At 44.1% G+C, this 21,801-nt stretch overlaps 1 protein-coding gene across 4 annotated transcripts in view; it reads left to right on the top strand.

The window, feature by feature from the left end:
• Positions 1–21,801, top strand: part of LOC138650247 (protein mono-ADP-ribosyltransferase PARP14-like) — a 155,513-nt gene that overhangs the window by 108,684 nt on the left and 25,028 nt on the right. For all 4 annotated transcript variants that reach the window (XM_069740625.1, XM_069740624.1, XM_069740626.1 and 1 more), the window contains one exon: positions 5,738–5,881. In XM_069740625.1, the coding sequence (XP_069596726.1) occupies positions 5,738–5,881 (144 nt within the window). The remainder of the gene's footprint in view (positions 1–5,737; positions 5,882–21,801) is intronic.

Genomic DNA, 21,801 nt, shown 5'->3' with positions numbered 1-21,801 from the left:
GCAGGTTGTGCCATGCAGCTGACCAGTGTCACGACGAACTGTGACATGGCCTGTGGTAGTTGCCCAATGATTATCACTGCTCCTGAGGTATTGAGATCAGAAGAAAATGTTACCCACAGCCTGTCAGGGTGGTGGGAAAGTGGTACCCATAGCCTGTCAGGGTGATGGGAAAGTGTTAGCCACAGTCTGTCAAGGTGGTGGGAAAGTGTTAGCCACAGCTTGTCAGGGTGGTGGGAAAGTATATACAACAGCCTGTCACGATGGTGAGAAAGTGTGTCCCACAGCCTGTCAGGATGGTGGGAAAGTAATATCCACACTCTTTCAGGGTGAGGGGAAAGGGTTAATCACAGCCTGGCCGTCGGATGGGAAAGTGTTGCAGAAGACAGCCTACATAGCCACTGTCACCCACAGTCAGAGCGCCCAGAACGCAGGTAGTGCACTGCCTCTGTACCTTCATCATCCATAGGGATAACAGGACCAGTTACTGAACCAGACAGGTCCCAGAAGGTTCCTGTGAGGTAGGGTGCTTAACGTCACTTCTGGCTACCTCCAGCCAGGAGTTTTAGACTGCACTATTCATAGATGACAGTCTTGAGGCACTGAACGACCTAACGGAGAAGCCCATCTCTAAATCCAAGAGAGGGTATTGTGAGATCCAGAGAATTTGTCCCTTAAGGTGGGCTTGGGGAATATCTGTAAAACAGACTCCCATTCCACCTATAAAAGGGGGAGGTGTCATAGAGAAAAAAATAAAATACATAAAGATATCTCCAGAGAGGGGGCATATCACCCTCACATTGAACATATGGGATTAATTGTGGCTGGGAAAGAAAGAAACTAATTATAATTGGGAAAGTGAGAGATAGCTGACACTTCCATCTCCATTGAAATAGAGGCCTCCTGCAGTGACCAGGTAATTACAACAAGATATTTGCTCTCGGAAAAAAGACAATAAAACTGAGATTTGTATACGTGAAGGCTTAGAAGTGCGCTTCCCAGGCATAAGCTTCCTCTCATCAAAGTCCAGGTTGCAGACTTTTTGGAGCCAGTGGTCAGTGATTAATGTTGGGGTTTGTATTGATCCGATATTTATGAGAGATGTATTTTCGGTGTCCTAGCAAAGGGACGAACATAACTCATTCATTCACATCACGGAAAGGCCATTTTAACCCCTCCAACTTAATAACAGTTTGATGGATGATACTATACAGGCCATGTTTCATATCTATCTAAAGGTTAAGTTGCGATAAGAAACATAATGACAATGCAACCACCTGGGGCGTCCAGGGGTGAAGACACTCTGTAAGTTTGGAATCTCATGAAATTACAATAATAGAAATGCAGCAATATACCCATGGCACAGTATGGAGCTGTATTGATTCCCCTACTGGATTCCTCTGTACTCCATATCTACAGGATGATTTTTTTTATGTGCAGTTATTGAATGTCAAATTATTTACTACTTTATCTCAGAAGCACTTGATGTGGGATGATTTGTTACACTTGATGCTTATATTTTACCCTCTGGTATATTTACACTGTATTTGCATTTCCATATTTGTATTTGGTTTTTCCTTGTTAAAACAGCCAAAATAAGCCATTGCTTACCAACTTTACATAACAAAATCAATAACCCAATTCAATTCCATACTGTCTTCTGACAGGATTTTCCCAGTCTGTGAAATTGATAGAGAGAGAACCAGTTTTCCAAACCTGTTAACATTCTTGCTTCATTTAGCAACTTGGGAATGTGGGATGCATCAAGTTTTTATTGAAAGTCAATTGGGTAAAGAAAAGCAACTTGCATACGATTAAGTTATTTTCTCTTGCTCTGTTAAATACACTTCTGCACAAACTTTGTTATTGTGCTTTTTATACTATGCTTAGTCTACATTCTCATATGAGGAAGCCATTGTCATGCCGCTGCAGCACAGGTAATTGCAAGCTCCACTAGGTGGCAATAGAGTGGAGGGAGGACTGCACACATCAGGACCAGACCTGCAATGCTGCGGCGAGGCCACCACCAAGTGGCAGCAGAATAGTCCTAACAAGCTGGTCAAATATTAGACTGTAGTGCAGTACAAAGGGAATAAACAAACACAGGGTCAATAACAAGCCAAATGGGTCAGTACTAGTCAGGAGCGGATATGCCAAAGACAAGAGACAAAACAGGTCAGGGTCCAAGCTGAGTCAAATAACCAGAGAGTCAATACATGAAAGGGGCTAGCACACTTCAAAAGTGTTGTGATGCAATGTGGGGGTTTTATTTCCATACAGTATTCACAAATGTTTCGGTCGTTACTGGACCTTCATCAGTGTGCTAATATACTAGTATGCTTAGAGAAGCCCCGAGTAGCAAGGTTAGATTGCATCAATAAAAAGCCTGAAGACATATAGGTCGCGGGGGTAGGCACAAGCCGCAGAGACACAATGGTGTGTCACAAGTGACACTAAGTGCTGGATGGAGCAGGAGCCACGCGGAATGTATTGCCAGTATGGGCTGCAAAATAGTGCGCATGAGGTAGACACAAGCTACTGAGATAGGGTAATGTGTCACGGACTGACACTATCTGCTGAATGAAGCAGGAGGCACGCGGTATGTACCGCCAGTATGGGCTGCAAAATAGTGCTCAAGGGGTAGGCACAAACTGCTGAATGAAGCAGGGGCCACACCATATATCAAAGCAAAAGAGGGGAGAAGCCAGCGCTGCCTAAGGCCAAGACGCAATACATAAAGTGCAAATGCACATATTGATTTCTAACTGTATTTTCAAAATGAGACATTTAGCAAACAATTGATCAATTCTTTGAGCCACCCCGCCACTTCACGGCATTCTCATAATGGGGCAGTCCTACTCTACGTTTTTTATATTCGCTGTGCCATAAAGGCCTCCTAAATGAATTAAAAGCAAGACCACATTAAATGCAAGCTGTACCTGGAGCATACTGAGTCACTCCCATGGCGCCAGAGGGGCAAGCGAGGATAAAGGTTGACCAGGTCCAGGCATAGACATTTCAGGTCCAACTTCCACACTGCCCATCCAGCACCACAGATAAAGTTTGAGACAGACTGAGACACAGGTGCATAATTAAACAAAGCCTAGGGCAGGGCAGGGCTGCTGTGTGTGTGTACAGCAGCCTATCAATCACAGAAACACAGAAAGAATGGCGCACGTAACCCGGCGTGGTGCACGGCAACAGTGGTGGTCAGCCACGTACCAATATCAAAGCAAAAGAGGGGAGAAGCCAGCGCTGCCTAAGGCCAAGACGCAATACATAAAGTGCAAATGCACATATTGATTTTTAACTGTATTTTCAAAATGAGACATTTAGCAAACAATTGATCAATTCTTTGAGCCACCCCGCCACTTCACGGCATTCTCATAATGGGGCAGTCCTACTCTACGTTTTTTATATTCGCCGTGCCATAAAGGCCTCCTAAATGAATTAAAAGCAAGACCACATTAAATGCAAGCTGTACCTGGAGCATACTGAGTCACTCCCATGGCGCCAGAGGGGCAAGCGAGGATAGCTCAAAGAATTGATCAATTGTTTGCTAAATGTCTCATATTTGAAATACAGTTAGAATTTATGTGCAATTGCACTTCAGTTATTGCGTTCTGACCATAAGCAGTGCTGGCTTCTTCCCTTTTTTTTGCCACACCATATACACCGCCAGTCTGGGCTGCAAGAATAGTGCGCACTATCCGCCTCTTCAGCAAGCCTGCACTTGCGGTGGACACCGCGTGCTTCCTGTTGCTGATGAGGCGGATAGTGCGCACTATTCTTGCAGCCCAGACTGGCGGTGTATACCGTGTGACCCCTGCTTCATTCAGCAGTTTGTGCCTACCCCTTGAGCACTATTTTGCAGCCCATACTGGCGGTACATACAGCGTGCCTCCTGCTTCATTCAGCAGATAGTGTCAGTCCCTAACACATTACCCTATCTCAGTAGCTTGTGTCTACCTCATGCGCACTATTTTGCAGCCCATACTGGCAGTACATTCCGCGTGGCTCCTGCTCCATCCAGCAGTTAGTGTCACTTGTGACACACCATTGTATCTCTGCGGCTTGTGCCTACCCCCGCGACCTATATGTCTTCAGGCTTTTTATTGATGCAATCTAACCTTGCTACTCGGGGCTTCTCTAAGCATACTAGTATATTAGCACACTGATGAAGGTCCAGTAACGACCGAAACGTTTGTGAATACTGTATGTGAATAAAACCCCCACTTTGCATCACAACACTTTTGGAGTGTGCTAGTCACTTGCATTTTACATAAAGGCTTGGGAACCTATGACCGTGCACTTCCTCCTTTTGGATGTGCTGAACATTTTCTATATAAATACATGAAAGGGGAACACAGAGACAGAAAGGGAAGAGGGGGTAAACAGACACGGGTTCAGAAAGAAAGCAGCAGAACCGATCAAGGCAAACGGGGTCAGCTACACACGCCGTAGGCACAAACTATAACTGACATGATCTGCAGGACACAGCGGGGCTAAATAGCAAACCTGAGACCAGACTGAGGCTGAGAAAGCTAACCACTGGCATGACCAGACCAGCAAAAGGGGAAGACAGGACTCAAAACCCGGTCTGGATCATGACAGCCATGCATCTTTTCCTCAGCATTTTTCAGTAGGTGTCTGCGCCACAATAGCAATCTGCTCTCAGTACTGCATTTTTTTGCTGCATTTTTTTGCCACATTTTCCTTTTCTTTCTGATGCTAGTGTTTTTTTTTTTTTATCTTTTTTGCATTTTAAGTGCAAAAAATCAGGGAATCTGCACCTAAAAATGAAATTGTGTTTTTTATATATGTTTTTTTTTCAGGCTCCCCATAAAAGCTTTTAGGGAATCAGATTAAAATTTGAGAGTCCTCAGTGGTTCATACCTTTTTAATTGCTAACTGAAAAGATGGTGACAAATAGCAGCTTTCAAGACTGCTCTGAAAATCTAAGGTCACACATATTTATACACAGCGGGACTCAGGAATAATTCAGAAATAAGACAAGTGACAGTAAGTAGAACTATCAATGTGGGACAGGGAGAAACAGTTATGGCAGTAAATATTGGAGCAGATCATAGATAAGGAGTGTGATAGTTTTATTGTCCTCTGACTGAGGTCTGGTCCCACGTTGTAATGTCCCCAAATAATCTTAGGAGCACATTCTTTAGTTGATGTAGAAAGACATAAAGCTTTTGAGTAGTCTTGAAAGCTTACAATTTGTTGCCATCTTTTCAGTTATCCATTAAAAGGTATCAACCACTGAGGACTCTCAAATTTTAATATTTTTCTATTTACTGGCTGACACGGTAGATATATATTTTCCTGTATCAAAATATAGTGTGTCAATGCACCAAAAACATACAAATCAACAGCATCTTTATGGTACAGTGAGGATGAAATGGCATCCACTTTCCTTGAACTGTTAACATAAAAAACACAAAACATTTACTTTTATGTGGAAACATGGTCTTATAAGTATCACCTAGCATTTTATTAGATAATTAGATTGCTCCAAATAAGTTTACATGCATCAATTACAAGTTATGTTATGCAAAATTTGAGATAAACTCCACATGAAACACATATATCCTTTACATTAACATTTTGCCATAAATTCTTTCCTATGACAGATTGTTTTTTCACTGAAAAATATGAAAGTAGCCTTTGTTTTTTTATTTTTTGTAACCTTCCTTTTATGTCTAACACATGAGAACTGAATGTGTTACAGGTCATTTTCTAAGGATAAATCATGGAGAGTGCACACAAAAGAACGCGGGCCGCGTTGCCGTGTCTGTGGTGTATGATAGCATTGTGACGCAAGCAACAGATGCCATAGTCAACTCCACCAACTTCACCACTTGGGGTCCAAACTGTAAGTATATATGATTTATCTTGTGGAACTCAATTACATTGATTAAAAAAAACATTTATTTCCTGTAATGTGTAAAATAATTGGTCTCCATTAGTGATGAGTGAATATACTCGTTACTCGAGATTTCTCGAGCATGCTCGGGGGTCCTCTGAGTATTTTTTAGTGCTCGGAGATTTAGTTTTTCTTGCCGCAGCTGAATGATTTACATCTGTTAGCCAGCATAAGTACATGTGGGGGTTGCCTGGTTGCTAGGGTATCCCCACATGTACTTATGCTGGCTAACAGATGTAAATCATTCAGCTGCAGCAAGAAAACTAAATCTCCGAGCACTAAAAAATACTCGGAGGACCCCCGAGCGTGCTCGAGAAATCTCGAGTAACGAGTATATTCGCTCATCACTAGTCTCCATTTAAAGCGACTGTGTCACCCCCTCCAGCCGTTAGAAACTAAAAGAGCCACCTTGTGCAGCAGTAATGCCGCATTCTGACAAGATTGCTCTTTTAGTTATTGGTGCAGTCAAAGCAGAAATAAAGCGTTTTATAATTTCGCCAAAATACCTGTCTTTAGTCCTGGAGGCAGGTCTTAACCCCCCTGCTGCACACGCCACACTGCCGTCACTCAAGGCTTCTTTGAGGCCGACCCCTCCGCGCTGTTTTCCAGTCAAATCCGGCACCTGCGCTGTTTACTTCTGCCTGGGGCAGGTGCAGTGAGCGCTGCCCGTCTGATCTCAGATGCAGTCTCACAGACTGCGCCTGTGCGGCCGCCCACCTTGTGAATCCCAGCCCCACAGTGTGTTATGCATTATGCACAGTGCGGGGCTGGGATTCCTGGGCATGCGCACTGCGTGTGTCAGCCACTCACCCAGGTCCCCCGCCTTACAGCGTGTGTATTTTCAGCTGATAGATCATCCTTGCAATCGCCGGGAACGAACCTTGCAAATTCCTGCTGGGTGAGTGGCTGACACACGCAGTGCGCATGCCCAGGAATCCCAACCCTGTGGGGCTGGGATTCACAAGGTGGGCGGCCGCACAGGCGCAGTCTGCGAGACTGCATCTGAGATCAGACGGGCAGCGCTCACTGCGCCTGCCCCAGGGAGAACAAAACAGCGCAGGCGCCGGATTTGACTGGAAAACAGCGTGGAGGGGGCGGCGCCCGACGCCAAAGAAGCCTTGAGTGACGGCAGTGTGGCGTGTGCAGCAGGGGGGCTAAGGCCTGCCTCCAAGACTAAAGACATGTATTTTGGAGAAATTATAAAACGCTTTATTTCTGCTTTGACTGCACTAATAACTAAAAGAGCAATCTTGTCAGAATGCGGCATTACTGCTGCACAAGGTGGCTCTTTTAGTTTCTAACGGCTGGAGGGGGTGACACAGTCGCTTTAAATGGATAAATTAAATGAATGAAGCACAGGACGTAAGTAAAGAAAGAAAATATTACTAATTTCTGATATTTTGACCCTATTAATGGTTTTAAGTCAAGAAACCTTGAAATGTAAAATGAAATGTGTGTAGAAGCCATATTGAAGCCATTTAAAACTCTAATATAAGAAAAATCTGCATTGGAGAGTACATTGGATCACATGAGCATCACATTAACATTCATTTAATCTATAAGGGTTTCTTCTCGGAGATATGAGCGCAGTCATTGTGAATAGATTATTGCTAAACGACCAGCAACTAAAACTTCAGTAAAAAGATTTTTTTGGCCATTGGAAGTTGATGCAAACTACTCATTTTCCCTGAAGCGCCAATAAAGGGGAAATGTAGTATTGCATCTGTCTATTCACACTGGTAAGCCAATGGGAGAGGCAGTGTTTTTGTCGTGGTGGTGGTGGTAAAACGTAGTGTGATTGTGAGACCTCTGTCTAGAGGAATTTATATGGGCTTTTGTACATCCGCTCAGTATCAGAGGCCATACACATTTAAATATCTTGTTTCCCGTCTGTAGTACTTAAAATAATTTAATATTGGTCACAGACACCTTGACATGGCTATGATAACTTGAAACACACTTGCTATTGCAGACAAGGCTTTCTCTTGTATACATCCACTTCACCTTGCCTGAAGAAGGAGCCTTTGTGCTCTGAAAGCTTGCAAACATTTTATTTCCTGGTTAGCCAACAAAGGTATCACTCCTAGAATACTCTTATCATCATTGGGCAGAAAAGCATTCACATTGATCTCTAGTATGGTAGTTTTGTTTGCATATAAAACGTGGCAGCTATTTGAACAGTTTAACATCTCTGCAAATGTTTTCATGCTAGTATTTCCCTGAACTTACCTTCTTTACTGATCAGTAATAGTGATGTCAAAACTCTGTTGTCGGGTGACCCAGGAGTCGCTTCCCTGTCCCTAACGCTAGGAGGAGAAGGTGAAGATGCCGGGGCCTTGTATCTTGCCTTCTGTACCCTTACCCCTCCCAGGGAAGAGGGGAGTAGCAGTGCACCAACCAGACGAACAAGGCAACACAAACAGGAGAAATGGAAAACACCAGGCATATAAATATACACTCACATATAACAGAGGAATTCACCGGGGAATGGAGAATAGGGTAAAACCAAAATATGAGAAGAAAGGGAATTATCACACTCACTAAACCAATGAACAGTCACCAATAAATCCACCAAACGCCTTCTCTTATAACCACCAACTACTATCCTCCCAGCCATACAGCATAAGCTTACTCTGATGATGTGTGTCTGTCAGGACCCAGATTATATGGGTGATAGGAGTGGCTAACAGTGCTCAGCTGAGAGCCCTAGCTCCCAGAGCTCTCAACATGGCCGGTTAACCCTTTACTGCCAAAAGAAATTTACACCATTTAAAAAGAAGCTGAATTGCTTCTATTCAGCCCAGGAGTAGGAGGAATCAGGTGCGATGGTCTTCTGGCTCCTCTCTGTTGCGGTAACCAAATGAGTCCAATATGAATCCCTGCAGCTGCATGTCTTGCGGCTGTTCGACATCCTCAACACATGCATTGATTGCCTGTTTGTTAGGCAGCCACAACACATCAGCCGCGAGACAAGCAGCTGCAGGGACTCAAACTTTTTTTTATTGATAACATTTTGATCACTTGTTACAGCATGTTTTTGTGGTATTGCAGTGGGCAAAAAAAGTTATCTTGGCGTTCTTGAAGTTTTTCTGTTTACGGTGTTTACAGATCAGGTTAATTATTTTTATATATTGATATATTGGACTTTTTTGAAGGCAGTGATACCACACGTGTATTTTTTATTTTTATTTTAAATGGGGGATTTGTGCTTTTTATGTTTTTTCATTTTTTTAAAACTTTGTTTTTTACTTTTCCCTGTAAAGTTTCCTTGGGGCACTTTAATCTGTGATCGATCGTCTGATCTCGTGTACTACAGTGGTACAGAAAGTATTCAGACCCCTTTAAATTTTTCACTCTTTGTTCCATTGCTTTTGGTAAATTCAAAAAAGTTAATTTTTTTCTCATTAGTGTACACTCTGCACCCCATCTTGACTGAAAACAGCAGAAATGTAGAAATCTTTGCAAATTTATTAAAAAAGAAAAACAAATATCACATGGTCATAATTATTCAGATCCTTTGCTCAGTATGGAGTAGAAACACCTTTTTGAGCTAGTACAGCCATGAGTCTTCTTGAGAATGATGCAACAAGTTTTTCACACCTGGATTTGGGGATCCTCTGCCATTTTTCCTTGCAGATCCTCTCCAGTTCCGTCAGGTTGGATGGTGAAAGTTGGTGGACAGCCATTTTCAGGTTTCTCCAGAGATGCTCAATTGGGTTTACGTCAGGGCTCTGGCTGGGCCAGTCAAGAATGTTCACAGAGTTGTTCTGAAGCCACACCTTTGTCATTTTAGCTGTGTGCTTAGGGTCATTGTCTTGTTGGAAGGTGAACCTTTGGCCAAGCCTGAAGTCTAGAGCACTTTGGAAGACATTTCATCCAGGATATCTGTGTACTTGGCCGCATTCATGTTTGCTTCAATTGCAACCAATCGTCCTGTCCCTGCAGCTGAACAACACCCCCGTAGCATGATGCTGCCACCACCATGTTTCACAAGATCGTATAGATCGAAACGCGTTGTCTATCCTCATGACTGCATCCACCTTTGAGCAAAGATTTTAATCACACTATATTTATATGCACCAATAAAGCATTTCAAGATTTTAGAAGCTGGAGTATACACCTTTTCATCATCTACCATGTTTCACTGTTGGGATTGTATTGGGCAGGTGATGAGCAGTGCTTGGTTTTCTCCACACATACCGCTTAGAATTATCACCAAAAAGTTCTATCTTCATCTCATCAAACCAGAGAATCTTATTTCTCATAGTCTGGGAGTCCTTCATGTGTTTTTTTTTTTTTGCAAACTCTATGTGGGCTTTCATATGTCTTGCACTGAGGAAAGGCTTCCTTGGGGCTAATCTGCCCTAAAGGTCCGACTGGTGGAAGGCTGCAGTGATAGTTGACTTTGAGGAACTTTCTCCCATCTCCCTACTGCATCTCTGGAGCTCAGCCACAGTGATCTTGGGGTTCTTCTTTACTTCTCTCACCAAGGCTCTTCTCCCACAATTGCTCAGTTTGGCTGGACAGCCAGGTCTAGGAAGACTTTTGGTGGTACCCAAACTTCTTCCATTTAAAGATTATGGAGGCCACTGTGCTCTTAGGAACCTTGAGAACTGCAGAAATTCTTTTGTAACCTTGGCCAGATGTGTGCCTTGCCACAATTCTGTCTCTGAGCTCCTTGGCCAGTTCCTTTGACCTCATGATTCTCATTTGGTCTGACATGCAGTGTGAGCTGTGAGGTCTTATATAAACAGGTGTGTGCCTTTCCAAATCAAGTCCTATCAGTTTAATTAAACACAGCTGGACTCCAATGAAGGAGTAGAACCATCTTGAGGTTCACAAGGAAATGGACAGCATGTGACTTAAATATGAGTGTCTGAGCAAAGGGTCAGAATTCTTATGAGTTATGATAATTTTAGGTTCATGAAATTCAAATATATATGGGGCTGACCTGACATCACTGTACTAAGCCTGTCGCTATTCATGTACTGATGGAGATTCTTTCACTACATTCATGTTCTGACAGTGTTTATAACGCTGCATTCATGTACTGACGGTGTTTGCAAGAGTGCCTGTCACAAGTGATGTTAAATTGATAAAGTAACTGCCTAGGTTTATCTGAAAATATTTCCAAAAGAGATCAGTAAAGACCTGCGCCACATCTGCAGGGCAGTAGCGTAGCTACTGGGGGGACAGAGGGGGCCATCACCCCGGGCTCCTTCACGTGAAGGCGCCCACCAAGAGTCACTGCCATTTTTTTGATGAGGCAGAACACAGCACAGGAAGAGAGCAGGAAAATGCATGCTCCTGTCTGACAGAGATTCTTCACACTTAGTGGTAGCACAGTGGCCAGTTGCAGCGTCTCCCTAAAGTGCAGGCTTTACTGACCGGAGGAGCCTCTGCTGGGTTGCAGTTTTGTACACACTCGGATTGGCTCAGGCACGCTGGGTCCTAGTGGCCACCTTGCATTTCTCTCAGACACTTCCTGGTCCTGCCTCACTGCCTGCAAACTTCATTGGTAAGTGGAGATAGAATTTATTAGATTGATTAAATGAAGGCATGTCATGGTCACTGGGGGGGTGAATGTGAGAGGATGGGGGTCTTTTGGGGGCTGAAGTGGGGGATAGAGAACAGGGCATTGGGGGGTGAATGTGAGAGGATGGGGTATTGTGGGGTAGGGGGGACAGGGCACTGGGGGTGAATGTGAGAGGATGGGGGTATTGTGGGGCCTGAAGTGGAGAAGGGGGACTGGGCACTGAATGTGAGAGGATCGGGGTATTGTGGGGGAGGGCAGACAGGGCACGGAGGAGTGTGAGAGGATTAGCATATTGTGAGGGCTGAGGTGGGTGAGGGGCAACAGGGCATTGAGGGTGAATATGAGAGGATGAGGTATTGTGGGGGAGGTGGGACTGGGCACTGGGTGGGTGAATGTGAGATGATGGCGGTATTGTGGGGCCTGAAGTGGAGAAGGGGGACAGTGCACTGAATGTGAGAGGATGGGGGTATTGTGGAGGAGGGCGGACAGGGCACGGGGGAGTGTGAGAGGATGAGCGTATTGTGAGGGCTGAGGTGGGTGAGGGGCAACAGGGCACTGGGGGGCTGATTATTATACTGTTTTGTTAGGAGATTATATGCTATTACATGTAATAGTTGCTGTCTGGGGGGCTGGAGATGGGGAGGTAGGGGGCTTTTGAAACTTACCAGCTGGGTCTTTTACAAGTATTAGTATAACAAGCCCATATATAGTAACCATGAGCTCCATCACATTTAAAGGGAATCTGTCACCCCCAGGACATATAGGACCTATTAATATGGGCATACAGGTAATAAAAATGTTACACTAGTGCTACCTGTATGCCTTATATTAATGGTCTTGTTGCCGAGAAATCTTATATTCTCTCTTTATGTTAATGATTTCTTCCAGGCTCCGGGGCTTGCAGTGCTGTAACAAATCCCTGCCTCTTGTCTTCATTGTAATACTTGCCTCCTCCCATCAGCGCCAGTTAAGGAGCCGGAATCCTGCAACTGCGTCCTGCACTCCCTCAGGAATACATATCTCATCCTCCCTTCTGTGGGCACTGCATTCAAGGATCTTCTGCGCAGGCGCCAGAAACTTCCGATCTAGAGATCACCAGTGTGCGCACTGATAAGGTGCTCTCCCCACTTTCTCCCTGCATAGTAATCACCATGTACACATGGCTCCTAGCGATGACTGGGAAGAAGTGGGGAGAGCATCTTTATTGGCGAGCACATCGGAGGTCACAGCGACTTGCCTGCACAGAAGATCAATGAATGCAGCACCCATAGAAGGAAGAAAGAGGTTCAGATTGTGGTGACTCGCAGGGCACAGGATTCCTGTGCCATAACTGACGTGCATGGGAGGGGGTAAGTATTATAATGAAGACAGGAGGCAGGGATTTCTTACAGCACCGTACGCCTTGGAGCCTGGAAGAAATCATTAGCATAAGGAAAGAATATAACATTTCTCAGCAACAAGACCATTAAGATGAGGCATACAGGCCATAAGTGACGTCAGGGGTAGTCACTGAGGCTGCGCAGACTCCTCGCCTGACGTGGTGAACTTGACAGCGTGGGAAAATGTTCAAAAACTTTCCCCGCTAATGTGTTCATGTCTGGTCAGGCGAGGAGGCTGCGCAGGCAGCTTTTCATTCATTCCTCCCTGGTTTACAGTCCGGCCGGTAGCATTTGCACCGCTCCTGATTGTAAACTAATTAACCCCTTGAGATGGATTGCAGCATGGGACTTGACTGTACATCGGACAGGTGTGGGATATTGTTGCTTTTTTATTTTGAATTTTTTACAGAAGAATGAGGGCTTTGCTTGGATTGAGAGTGTAATAAAGATGGAAAACCTGTGTGTTTAATTATTTCATTAAAGGACTTTATTCTTAATGTGTGTGTATTTTTTTAACCCACTCATACTATTGGATTAATAATGGATAGGTGTCTTATTGACACCTTTCCATTATTAACCAGGCTTAATGTCACCTTACAATAGCAAGGTGACATTAACCCCTTATTACCCCATATGCCACCACTACAAGGCAGTGGGAGGAGAGAGGCTAAGTGCCGGAATAGGCGCATCTTACAGATGTGCCTTTTCTAGGGTGGCTGGGGGCAGATGTTTTTAGCCAGAGGGTGGGGGGGGGGGGGGCAATAACCATTGTCCCTCTCTAGGCTATTAACATCTTCCCTCAGTCACTGGCTTTCCTTCTCTGGTGGAGAAAATTGCAAGGGAGCCCACGGCAGTTTTTTCTGTGAATTAATCCTTTCATTTAACACCTACCGCTCCAAAATTTTACACACACATACTACTAACATTATTAGTGAGGGAAATATAAAATCTAATGGATATGCAATGGTTTACTGTATGTAAACCATGTCTCATATCCTGTCGACTTTTGCAATGATTTTATAGAACCCGACAATTGAATTATCGGCTATTCTGCTACCTAATTCTCTATGAAATATAAATATATATATGTGTATCACTGACATATATATATATATATATATATATATATATACTGCTAAAAAAAATAAAGGGAACACTTAAACAACATCATATAACTGCAAGTAAATCAAACTTCTGTGAAATCAAACTGTCCACTTAGGAAGCAACACTGTTTGACAATCAATTTCACTTGCTGTGCAAATGGAATAGGAAGAGAAAGACGCGCACTCTTGCTATAATGGAGGTGCAGACTGGACATGAATTTAATCCTCAGACTGTATCATGAAGATAAACAGTCGCACTCAAAAAATCATATCTTTAGTAAAGAAAAAGATTTATTTCAATCACAAAAAAAGTGCAATAAATTCACCGCAGTCAGGTCAAATGAGGAAGGCAAAGGTGCAAAGGTATCGTTTCGACCCTATCTTGGGTCTTTTTCAAACCTTGCTGGAAAATGAATTTATAACAATGGTGAGTATACACGGAGTGAACATGCAATTCTACAAACAAGATACATAAAAAAATAAAGTAAAAATAAAAATAAAACCAAATCCCATGTGTGCTGTATAGTTATATAAACAAGTCAAAATGTGAAAACAATAAAGCATATAACGAGTCCCACGTTGGTGGGGTACAGTTAGTGGGCTTGTTATCAATATAGTTAAGCGATAAGCGCTGAGTATGATGCTTAAGTATCCAGTAAAACATACCAGGGAGACCACGAGAATATGGCTATGGCAAGTCCCAGATGAAAATAAAAGGACAATACAATCCCAACGTCGGGCCCCAAATACCAATTATAAGGTATAAGATATATGTGTGACATTCTACTAAAAAAGCATATATAAACATATGTATGTATACACAGAATGGTAGAGGTATACTGTCATTAGGTATAAGGTGATTATTCTATGAATGCGTAAATACAAAGAAAATCGGGGACAGTGTGGTTAGAGCTCACATTGGTGGTTTCACCAAACTACCCAAACAGAGGTTCATTGGTACAGAACGTAAGGGAACTTTCCCATGCTTCGGCTATGCTTGCTGTTCCAATGTAATCAAGGCAAACGAAATAACTCCCACACACGGGCAAACGCTATAGTATCAAAGGTTTTTATACATGTGAGTCCAATTACGTGGTGTACCTAATAAAATGCCCGTGCGGCCTACTTTATGTAGGCGAGACCATCCAGCACATACGCGATAGGATTGTCAGCCACAAATCCATGATCCAATGCATGAAAACATGGCTTCCAATACCACATCATTTCATCAGTGCCAATCACAGAGTTTTGCAGCTCAGGTTCCAAATTATCGAACAAGTGGGACTCGTTATATGCTTTATTGTTTTGACATTTTGACTTGTGTATATAATTGTACAGCACACATGGGATTTGGTTTTATTTGTAATTTTACTTTATTTTTATATGTATCTTATTTGTAGAATTGCATGTTCACTCCGTGTAAACTCACCATTGTTATATATTAATTTTCCAGCAAGGTTTGAAAAAGACCCAAGATAGGGTCGAAACGTTACCTTTGCCTTCCTCATTTGACCTGACTGCAGTGAATTTATTGCACTTTTTTGTGATTGAAATAAATCTTTTTCTTTACTAAAGATATGATTTTGTGAGTGTGACTGTTTATCTTCATGGTGCAAATGGAATAGACAACAGATGGAAATTATTGGTAATTATCAAGACACCCTCAATAAAGGAGTGGTTCTGCAGGTTGGGACCACAGACCACATCTAAGTACCAATGCTTTCTGGCTGATGTTTTGGTCACTTTTGAAAATTGGTTGTGCTTTCACACTCATGGTAGCATGAGGCGGACTCTACAACCCACACAATTGGCTCAGTTAGTGCAGCTCATCCAGGATGGCACATCAATGCAAGCTGTGTCAAGAAGGTATGCTGTGTCTGGTTTTGTAGTGTCCAGAGGCTGGAGGCGCTACCAGGAGACAGGTCAGTACACCAGGAGATGTGGAGGGGGCCGTAGGAGGGCAACAACCCAGCAGTAGGACTGCTACCTCCGCCTTTGTGCAAGGAGGAACAGGAGAAGCACTTCCAGAGCCCTGCAAAATGACCTCCAGCAGGCCACAAATGTGCATGTGTCTTCACAAAAGATTAAAAACCGACTCCATGAGGCTGGTCTGAGTGCCCGACGTCCACAGATGGGGTTTGTGCTCATAGCCCAACACCGTGCAGGACGCTTGGCATTTACCACAGAGCACCAGGATTGGCAAATTCTCCACTGGCACCCAGTGCTCTTTACAGATGAAAGCAGGTTCACACTGAGCACATGTGACAGACTGACAGAGTCTGGAGACGCCATGGAGAGTGATCTGCTGCCTGCAACATCCTTCAGCATGACCGGTGTGGCAGTGGGTCAGTAATGGTGTGGGGTGGCATTTCTTTGGAGGGCCGAACAGCCCTCCATATGCTCGCCAGAGGTAGCCTGACCTCCATTAGGTACTGAGATGAGATCCTCAGACCCTTTGTGAGACCATATGCTGGTGTGGTTGGCCCTGGGTTCCTCCTAATGCAGGACAATGCCAGACCTCTTGTGCCTGAAGTGTGTCAGCAGTTCCTGCAAGATGAAGGCATTGAAGCTATGGACTGGCCCACCCATTCCACAGACCTGAATCTGATTGCGCACATCTGGGACATCATGTCTTGCTGCATCCACCAACGTCACGTTGCACCACAGACTGTCCAGGAGTTGGTGGATGCTTTAGTCCAGGTGTGGGAGGAGATCCCTCAGGAGACCATCCGCCGCCTCATCAGGGGCTTGCCCAGGCGTTGTACAGTAGGGAGGTCATACAGGCACATGGAGGCAACACACACTCCTGATCATGTTTTCCTTGTCATGAGGCATTTCCACTGAAGTTGGATCAGCATGTAATTTGATTTTCCACTTTGAGTTTCAGTATCATTCCAAATCCAGACCTCCCTGGGATATTCATTTTGATTTACATTGAAAATTGATATGTTTTATTGTTATGAACACATTCCACTATGCAATGAATAAACATTTGCAACTGGAATATTTCATTCAGAGATATCTAGGATGTGTTATTTTAGTGTTCCCTTTATTTTTTTTTGAGCAGTGCATATATATACCTATACTATGTGTATATATCTATTCTAACCTGTCAGTGTGATTTTACTGTACACCGCACTGAATTGCCGGCTTTTCTAAAGGACACCGATGTATATTTCTCGCAAGTCACACTGATGGTCCGTGTGGTGTGCGAGTTTTTCTCACACCCATAGACTTTCATTGGCGAGTCTCGGACGATATACGGTGCAAATCGCAGCATGCTGTGATTTCAAACGCACGTAAAATACAGCCGAGAAAAAAATAAATGATGGGGCTGACCCATAGATTAACATTGGTCTGAGTGTTATGCGATTTTTTTCTCGCATAGCACTCGTTCGCATTATGCTCTAGTGTGACTCCGGCCTTAGGGTGCACCACGTAGCTGCAGTCAGAATTACCTGGTTAGGGGCCCACTCAGATTCTTCGCCCCCCCACCCACGCTGAAACCCTAGCTACACCTCTGCTGTAGGCAGTAGACAGGGATGCAATGAACTGCTATTTCTTGTGTCAGGCACATGTCAGGGAGCACTGAGAATGAAAACTCAGTATATCAGAATAGTGCAAGTGTAACAGTGGTGGGAGCTGATGGATTGCTCCCTGACACTCAAGGGTTAAATATATTTGATCCTCATGTATGTGATAATGATATTTTACCCATTGGTGCTGCAGTTAGCTGGGACAGGATTAACTGTAGTGGCCGGCCCAGTTTGGGAGGTGAGTCAGTCTGGGTGAGGGCAGCAGGAAGTAAAGTAGCAGTCCTGAGGCTGCTAGGGACAGCGTGAACCTAATACTTAGGGTAGTGGACTGCCACAAATACCCTTCCGTGTGATTCAAGATTGACATCGGGGGCCAGAGGCATATTCAGCTTGTAAAGCTACAGGGAAAGATGGACTTAGTCTACATGGGGCGGGAGCTATTGCAATCCAGATCTACTGCTAGAGGTGAAGAAGCTTCCCTAGGGATAGGAAAGCCAAACAGAGAGACATGTCACCTTTACCAAGAACCAAGGCTAAAGTTGTATCTGGTACATATAGGAAAGATGACAACCTGTTGGGCCTTATCCTTTGCATCTGCCTGTAAATACAGTACAGACTGCCATTCACAAAGTAAATGTTTGGTTTTTATGAACCACATGTCCCCTAGTGTTGTGAATTCTGTGGCTGAATTCACTCCTGTGGTCACAAGTGGTACTGCAGCTTCTGAGCTTCCTCCCTCAGGTGTTCTGGTGAGCTCGTTAACTGCTTCACTACTTAACTCCGCCTGATGCTGCTATCCTTGCTCCTTGTCAATGTTTCAGTGTTGGATCTGAGCTTCTCCTGATTGTTCCTGTGACCTGCTGCTCTGTATAGCTAAGTGCTTTTTGCTTTTTGTTGCTTTTTTTCTGTCCAGCTTGTCTTTTGTTTTGCTGGAAGCTCTGAGACGCAAAGGGTGTACCGCCGTGCCGTTAGTTCGGCACGGTGGTTTTTTTTTGCCCCCTTTGCGTGGTTTTGCTTTAGGGTTTTTTGTAGACTGCAAAGTTCACTTTACTGTCCTCGCTCTGTCCTAGAATATCGGGCCCCACTTTGCTGAATCTATTTCATCCCTACGTTTTGTCTTTTCATCTTACTCACAGTCATTATATGTGGGGGGCTGCCTTTTCCTTTGGGGAATTTCTCTGGGGCAAGTCAGGCCTATTTTTCTATCTTCAGGCTAGCTAGTTTCTTAGGCTGTGCCGAGTTGCCTAGGTAGTTGTTAGGCGCAATCCACAGCCGCTTTTAGTTGTGTTTAGGATAGGATCAGGTGTGCAGTCTACAGAGTTTCCACGTCTCAGAGCTCGTTCTTGTATTTTTGGGTATTTGTCAGATCACTGTGTGCGCTCTGATCGCTAAGCACACTGTGTTTCTGGATTGCCTTCATAACACCTGTCATTAGCAAACATAACAGTACAAGGAGACCAACTAATGATTCTCAATAGAGGGAAAGAAAAAGTTCTGACATCATTTTTTTTTTTTCTGCTCTGTGTTCATTTTTTTTTTTTCCCCTAGACATTTGGGTGATTCTGGACACAGGTGTGGACATGGATATTCAGGGTCTGTGCTCTTCAATGGATAATCTCGTTATAAATGTACAAAAAATTCAAGATACTATTGATCAGAAATCTATGTTAGAACCAAGAATTCCTATTCCTGATTTGTTTTTTGGAGATAGAACTAAGTTTCTAAGTTTCAAAAATAATTGTAAGCTATTTCTGGCCTTGAAACCTCATTCTTCTGGTAATCCTATTCAACAGGTTTTGATTATTATTTCTTTTTTGCGCGGCGACCCTCAAGACTGGGCATTTTCTCTTGCGCCAGGAGACCCTGCATTGAGTAGTGTCGATGCGTTTTTTCTGGCGCTTGGATTGCTGTACGATGAGCCTAATTCAGTGGATCAGGCTGAGAAAAATTTGCTGGCTTTGTGCCAGGGTCAGGATGATATAGAAGTATATTGTCAGAAATTTAGGAAATGGTCAGTACTCACTCAGTGGAATGAATCTGCGCTGGCAGCTTTGTTCAGAAAGGGTCTCTCTGAGGCTCTTAAGGATGTCATGGTGGGATTTCCTATGCCTGCTGGTTTGAATGAGTCTTTGTCTTTGGCCATTCAGATCGGTCGACGCTTGCGCGAGCGTAAATCTGTGCACCATTTGGCGGTACTGCCTGAGGTTAAACCTGAGCCTATGCAGTGCGATAGGACTATGACTAGAGTTGAACGGCAGGAATACAGACGTCTGAATGGTCTGTGTTTCTACTGTGGTGATTCCACTCATGCTATTTCTGATTGTCCTAAGCGCACTAAGCGGTCCGCTAGGTCTGCCGTCATTGGTACTGTACAGTCCAAATTCCTTCTGTCCATTACCTTGATATGCTCTTTGTCGTCGTTTTCTGTCATGGCGTTTGTGGATTCGGGCGCTGCCCTGAATCTGATGGATTTGGATTATGCTAAACGTTGTGTCTTTTTCTTGGAGCCTTTGCGGTGTCCTATTCCATTGAGAGGAATTGATGCTACACCTTTGGCCAAGAATAAACCTCAATACTGGGCCCAGCTGACCATGTGCATGGCTCCTGCACATCAGGAAGTTATTCACTTTCTGGTGTTGCATAATCTGCATGATGTGGTCGTGTTGGGGTTGCCATGGCTACAAACCCATAATCCAGTATTGGATTGGAATTCCATGTCGGTATCCAGCTGGGGTTGTCAGGGGGTACATGGTGATGTTCCATTTTTGTCGATTTCGTCATCCACCCCTTCTGAGGTCCCAGAGTTCTTGTCTGATTATCAGGATGTATTTTAAGAGCCCAAGTCCGATGCTCTACCTCCGCATAGGGATTGTGATTGTGCTATCAATTTGATTCCTGGTAGTAAATTCCCTAAAGGTCGATTATTTAATTTACCCGTGCCCGAACACGCCGCTATGCGCAGTTATGTGAAGGAATCCCTGGAGAAGGGACATATTCGCCCATCGTCATCACCACTGGGAGCAGGGTTCTTCTTTGTAGCCAAGAAGGATGGTTCGCTGAGACCGTGTATTGATTACCGCCTTCTTAATAAGATCACTGTTAAATTTCAGTATCCCTTGCCATTGTTATCTGACTTGTTTGCTCGGATTAAGGTGGCTAGTTGGTTCACTAAGATAGATCTTCGTGGTGCGTATAATCTGGTGAGAATCAGGCAAGGAGAGGAATGGAAAACTGCATTCAATACGCCCGAGGGTCATTTTGAGTATCTAGTGATGCCGTTCGGACTTGCCAATGCTCCATCTGTGTTTCAGTCTTTTATGCATGACATCTTCCGTGAGTATCTGGATAAATTCCTGATTGTTTACTTGGATGACATTTTGATCTTCTCAGATGATTGGGAGTCTCATGTGAAGCAGGTCAGAATGGTTTTTCAGGTCCTGCGTGCTAACTCTTTGTTTGTGAAGGGATCAAAGTGTCTCTTCGGTGTGCAGAAAGTTTCATTTTTGGGGTTCATCTTTACCCCTTCTACTATCGAGATGGATCCAGTTAAGGTCCAAGCCATCCAGGATTGGATTCAGCCGACATCTCTGAAAAGTCTGCAAAAGTTCCTGGGCTTTGCTAATTTTTATCGTCGCTTCATCTGTAATTTTTCTAGCATTGCCAAACCATTGACCGATTTGACCAAGAAGGGTGCTGATTTGGTTAATTGGTCTTCTGCTGCTGTGGAAGCTTTTCAGGAGTTGAAGCGTCGTTTTTGTTCTGCCCCTGTGTTGTGTCAGCCAGATGTTTCTCTTCCGTTCCAGGTCGAGGTTGATGCTTCTGAGATTGGAGCAGGGGCGGTTTTGTCACAGAGAGGTTCTGATTGCTCAGTGATGAAACCATGTGCTTTCTTTTCCAGGAAGTTTTCGCCCGCTGAGCGTAATTATGATGTGGGCAATCGAGAGTTGCTGGCCATGAAGTGGGCATTCGAGGAGTGGCGTCATTGGCTTGAAGGAGCTAAGCATCGCGTGGTGGTATTGACTGATCATAAGAACTTGACTTATCTCGAGTCTGCCAAGCGCTTGAATCCTAGACAGGCCCGTTGGTCGTTATTTTTTGCCCGCTTCGACTTTGTAATTTCGTACCTTCCGGGCTCTAAAAATGTGAAGGCGGATGCTCTGTCTAGGAGTTTTGTGCCCGACTCTCCGGGTTTATCTGAGCCAGCGGGTATCCTCAAGGAAGGAGTCATTGTGTCTGCCATCTCCCCTGATTTGCGGCGGGTGCTGCAAAAATTTCAGGCGAATAAACCTGATCGTTGTCCAGCAGAGAAACTGTT

The sequence above is a fragment of the Ranitomeya imitator genome, chromosome 1 (genome assembly GCF_032444005.1).
Source record: "Ranitomeya imitator isolate aRanImi1 chromosome 1, aRanImi1.pri, whole genome shotgun sequence".
NCBI lineage: Eukaryota > Metazoa > Chordata > Amphibia > Anura > Dendrobatidae > Ranitomeya > Ranitomeya imitator.
The sequence above is the reverse complement of the archived record's forward strand: the minus strand, read 5'-3'. Positions and strand labels throughout refer to the sequence as shown.